The sequence below is a fragment of the Microtus ochrogaster genome, unplaced genomic scaffold (assembly GCF_000317375.1).
Source record: "Microtus ochrogaster isolate Prairie Vole_2 unplaced genomic scaffold, MicOch1.0 UNK31, whole genome shotgun sequence".
Lineage (NCBI taxonomy): Eukaryota > Metazoa > Chordata > Mammalia > Rodentia > Cricetidae > Microtus > Microtus ochrogaster.
In genome coordinates this window covers 3,108,203-3,113,790 of record NW_004949129.1, presented here as the reverse complement: position 1 = coordinate 3,113,790, position 5,588 = coordinate 3,108,203, and the positions used below count along the sequence as shown (strand labels likewise).

General features: G+C 39.3%; 1 protein-coding gene across 1 annotated transcript in view; it reads right to left on the bottom strand.

Annotated features, from left to right (window-relative positions):
• Npepps (aminopeptidase puromycin sensitive) overlaps nt 1–564 on the bottom strand; it is an 80,305-nt gene extending 79,741 nt beyond the window's left edge. Inside the window, exon 1 of the mRNA XM_026789824.1 lies at nt 517–564. Within this exon, the coding sequence (XP_026645625.1) occupies nt 517–564 (48 nt within the window). The remainder of the gene's footprint in view (nt 1–516) is intronic.
• Nucleotides 565–5,588: the final 5,024 nt, after the last annotated feature.

The window sequence follows — 5,588 nt, the reverse complement described above, 5'->3', positions numbered from 1 at the left end:
AGACCTCTTTACAGATGGTTGTGAGCCACCATGTGGTTGCCGGGAATTGAACTCAGGACCTTTGGAAGAGCAGACAATGCTCTTAACCACTGAGCCATCTCTCCAGCCCTCTCTTTTTTTTTTAAGATTAATTTTATGTCCGTGATGACAGGTTCATAAGTTGATTAGAACTCTGTAATTTTGTCCTCTTTGGGTTGGCTTCTGTTTTGTTTTCTTTCTTCCCCTTTTTTTCTTTATCTTTTGTAAAGGCAATTTACTAGACCTAGCAAGCAAGGATCCTTCAGTTAGATAAATTTGTTTTATGAAAAAAAAAACAAAACCAAAAAAAAGATTAATTTTAAAAATTTTATTTATGTATTTTATGTATGGTGTTCTAGTTGGCATGTGTGCCTGCATGACAGAAGAGAGAATCAGACAGAAGATGACACCAGACCCCATTATAGATGGTTGTGAGTCATCATGTGGGTGCTGGGAATTGAACTGAGGACCTCTAGAAGAGCAGCCAGTGCTCTTTACTGATGAGCCATCCTTCTCCAGCCACCCTGATGCCCTCTTGACCTCCATGGGCACAAAGTACACATGCGATGCACACACATGCACACACACACAAATAAAAAAGAGCAACAGGTATAATTTAAATGAATTTCAGCACTAAAACTACCAATTTCTAACTTTAAAAAGGGAAATGCTTAAGTTGGCCTACAAATTGTGCTAATAAACTCACTTTCAATTCTTCTATTTAATGCCATAAAAGAGTAGAATATTATTTCTTTGTTCTTAATACAGACTGTACTTAAAATGAACATAAATGGCTGTACTAAAGCAGCATGGTCCTTGGTAACAATCATACAGTGGGAGATTCCCAGGTGCTACACAGGTACACAATTTTTCCTGACAGCCTTCTCTGCGATGAAGTTATAAGCTACATCCACCAGGTCCTTGCTGTTGGTTGGGAAGATGGATTTGTATTGTGCATAGTAAATACATTTTGCATTTACTATAGTAAGACTCAATAGTTTTTTTTTCCTAGCTGCCAAATCCAGATAAACTAATAAAGGAAAATGTCCAATGCTATAATCACAAACACAATCATTTGGAAGTCTGAAACACTTTCCCTAATAAGTGACTCCACTGTTAAAACTTTGCAATAATTTTTTTTTTTTTTTTTTTTTGGTTTTTCGAGACAGGGTTTCTCTGTGGCTTTGGAGCCTGTCCTGGCACTAGCTCTGTAGACCAGGCTGGTCTCGAACTCACAGAGATCCACCTGCCTCTGCCTCCCGAGTGCTGGGATTAAAGGCGTGCGCCACCATCGCCCGGCAATAATTTTTGCCTTGGTGGAACAGAACTATAATTTCTCAAGTCAATGAGAAGCAAATTATCAGTAAATTTGAAAAGAGCAAGTCAAAGGAAATCAAGTAAGTACTTTTTCAGTGTGTGTGTGTGTGGTTTGTTGTTTTAGTTTTTTGCTTTTTTTGGTATGATTGTTTTGTACCTCAGGATGACCTCCAACTCACTGTCTCTACCTCCAAAATTTATGATTACAAGCATGTACCACCACTCCTAGTCATCAATAAACATCATTAATATGTGTGTGTTTAAATACACAGAATATTAACATTACTACTTTTTTAAAGACTTTATTTATTTAATGTGTACAAGTGCTCAATTTGAATGTACAACTTTATGCCAGAAGAGGGTATCAGATCACACCACTGATAGTTGTGAGCACCATGCAGTTTCTGGTAATCGAACTCAGGTAATGTGGAAGAGCAGCCAGAGCATCTCTCCTGCCCTTGTGACTATAAACGATAAAGTTAAAAGTGTATAGAGACACATTAAGTATCTCTAAGTAGGCAACAGAAATTACCTTTGAGCATGGTGAGACAAGGAAATGAATTGTAGGGGTATTCATGACTATCCCCACCCTTTGAGACAGTCTATGTAGCTCTGTCTCCTGGAACTTTCTATGTGGATCAGGTTAGCCTTGAGCTCAGAGATCTGCCTGCCCCTGCCTCCCAAATGCCAGGATTAAAGATATGTGCCACTATCCAGATTTTGGGGGGGGGGCGTGTCCAGGAGGGTAGGATCTCATGTCCCGGACTAGTCTTGAACTCACTGTGCAGACGAGGATGGCCTTAAACTTCTGATCCTCCTGTTTTTACCTTCCAAGTACCAAGCTTTCCTGGTGGTGCTAGGGAGCCTATGTATGCTAGAAAAGTACTCTTATTTACTGAGTTGCAACCCCAGTCCTATCTCTAACCTTTTCCAAAAAGTAGTATGAACAGTCTGAAGCAATAAGGCAAAATACTGAATCTAAGTATGTTATTTCCATATTTCTAAAACATCTCATAATTTAAAATAAAAACTCAAGAGATTACAAATTACCAAAAGGAATAAACAAACAAAACAGAAGAAAAAAAAAAAAACCACAGGTTCATACATTGTTCCGAAGAAATTTCTAAAATCTGGGAAGCTAAGCTCAGTTAGCAACACAACAGCTATCAGAAGGCTCAGTTCTTGACACTGACTCACACAGATTAGAACAGATTTACTGTACAACAAAACAGGCTCATTTATGTAGCAAAGTTCAAAGAAGCTTCATAGATAACTTGCTACTCAAGACCACATTTACCCAGGCTATATTAGACATTGATAATCTAGAACCAGGAAGTTAAAACAAAACAAAAAAGGTGTGTACACAATGCCAGAATAGATAATACAAAGTCCATACACTAAAGCTCATACTGTTTACTTACAAGAGAATCCATCAAACTCTTACTTAGAAACTCATGTTTAGGCTCAAACAAGCTGGCCTGACTCACTACATAAGACATCTCCAGCTCAAGTTCAATAAAACAGAAGAGAGGACAAAGTACACAATAAGCATTGTAACAAGACACAATCCACAGTGCGCAATATGCCAAGAGCAGGGAACACACAAAGCAACTTTAAAGGACAGGTACTAAATTAATGAATTATATAGTGCACAGTCAGAGATAACTTCTGTAAGTATTCTAGCAACAATGAAAGATGCTCAGAATGATCCAGTATTTCAAAAAGGGAAAAAAAAAAACAGAGTGTGAATTATAAAGCTTAAACATTTTCATCCAATTCAGTGAATAAAGTTTAAATGTTTCAAATATAAATTTGATTTATATGGAAAATTCACTACAGAATTCAATACTAACTTCAACTTCAGACAAAAGCTTAATACATAAAAGTTGTATTTTGAGGAGTTATGTAGCTGGGGACTATGTTAAGTTCCTACACAGACTAAATCCTCTACTACCCAGCTGTGGTTTCTTTGCTTTTTTTTAAGAGATTTATTTATTTGTTATGCATATAATGTGCTGCTGGCATGTATGCCTACATGTCAGAAAAAGGCACCAGATCTCATTACAGATGGTTGTGAGCCACCATGTGGGGTGCTGGGAATTGAACTCAGGTCATCTGAAAGAGTAGCCAGTGCTTTTAACCTCTGAGCCATCTCTCCAGCCCCCTTTTTTGCTTTCTTTCTTTTCTTTTCTTTGCTTTTCTTTCTTTCTTTCTTTTTTTTCAAGACAAGGTTTCTCTGTAGCTTTGGAGTCTGTCCTGGAGCTACCTTTTACAGACCAGACTGGCCTCGAACTCACAGAGATCCGCCTGCCTCTGCCTACCAAGTGCTCGGATTAAAGGCATGCGCCTCCACCACCCAGTTTTTTGGGGTTTTTTATTGTTTTGTTTTTTGCTTTTTTTCTTTATCTCTTTCTTTTTCTTTCTTTTGTGTGTCAGTCAGTCTGTCTGTCTCTGTCTTTCTAGACAGGGTGTCACTATGCATTCCTGGCTGACTTGAAACTGGTCTTGAACCTGTAGTAATTAACCCTCCTGCCCCCTAAGGGTTAAAATTGTAAGGCCCACTTTAGAGTCTTATATTTCTAATTTTATAGATATATTTTTTAAAAGCTAAACATAAAATGTGAGCAAATTTATTACCCTCTGTGATGGTTTGAATAAGAATGGCCGCCTAGCCGGGCGGTGGTGGCACATGCCTTTAATCCCAACACTTGGGAGGCAGAGGCAGGCGGATCTCTGTGAGTTGGAGGCCAGCCTGGTCTACAAGAGCTAGTGCCAGGACAGGCTCCAAAGCTACAGAGAAACCCTGACTCGAGAAACTAAAAAAAAAAGAAAAACTAAAAAAAAAAAGAATGGCCCCCTAGACTTGTGTTTGAATGCTTGGCCCATAAGGAATAGGCACTATTAAGTGCTATGGCCTTGTTGGAGAGGGTGTGGTTTTGTTAGGAGGTGTGTCACTGGTAGAGGCCTTTGAGGTCTCAGAAGCTCAAGCCAGGCCTAGAGTAGCATTCTCTTCCTGCTGCTTTAGGATCAAGATATAGAACTCTCAGCTCCTCCAGCACCATGGCCGCTTGAGTGCCACCATGCTACCAGCCATGACAACAATGGACTAAACCTCCTTTGCCGGGTGGTGGTGATGCACTTTAATCCCAGCACTCAGGAGGCAGAGGCAGGTGAATCCCTGTGAGTTGGAACCCAGTCTGATCTACAGAGCGAGTTCCAGGACAGGCTCCAAAGCGACACAGAGAAACCCTGTCTCGAAAAACCAAAAAAAAAAATTCACTGGGATCATGAGGTCTCATCACAGCAATAGGAACTCTAAAACACCATCTTCTAAACTTTGTTTACTTGCTGGGTATTAAACACATGCCCTTGAAGCATACATTCTTATCACAAATTTAAGATCAATTAATGAGTTAGCATAATAGTAATTATTAATTTTGCTGGTTTTTAAAAATAATTTTAAAAAACTGTCACCCATGATTACAGAAAAAAGTATGAAAAATTTGGGCACAAATTTTCATAACAAAGGGCTAACAATAACATTCACTTAGATGGCAAGCTTTTAGGCCTGCCAAACCAAACCCGTATCTGTAACTCTCCTCTTACTGCCAATGTAGTCATTTTGTTGGTAGAGCCCAGAGACTTTTTGAGTATATTCCGATTTCTGGGCTGATACAGATAAAGTATTTCCACAGGAGAGTGTCCAACTCTTTTTTTTTTTTTTTTTTTTTTGTTTTTTGTTTTTCGAGACAGGGTTTCTCTGTGGTTTTTTGGAGCCTGTCCTGGAACTAGCTCTTGTAGACCAGGCTGGTCTCGAATTCACAGAGATCCGCCTGCCTCTGTCTCCCGAGTGCTGGGATTAAAGGCGTGCGCCACCACCGCCCGGCGAGAGTGTCCAACTCTTGTTCTAACCACTCAACCAAGGACTGCAGTCACACTCACATAAGCCTAGAATACAATTTAATTAATCAACAATAAAGGCAGATTAGATTTTGAAATTTCTGCAGACATCTATTGATCCAAGATATCCAATGTAGAAGTGAAATGAGGGACTGGAAAGATGGCTCAGTAGTTAGAAGCACTGGCTGCTCTTCCGGGGGACCCATGTTCAATTCCCAGCACCCACATGGTAGCTCACAACTACCCTCATATAGACACACATACAAGCAAAACACCAATGCATACTTAAAAAACAAAAACAGTTACCTATAAAAGTGAAAAATAGAATGAAATTAACTTCTAAGACCTAAAAA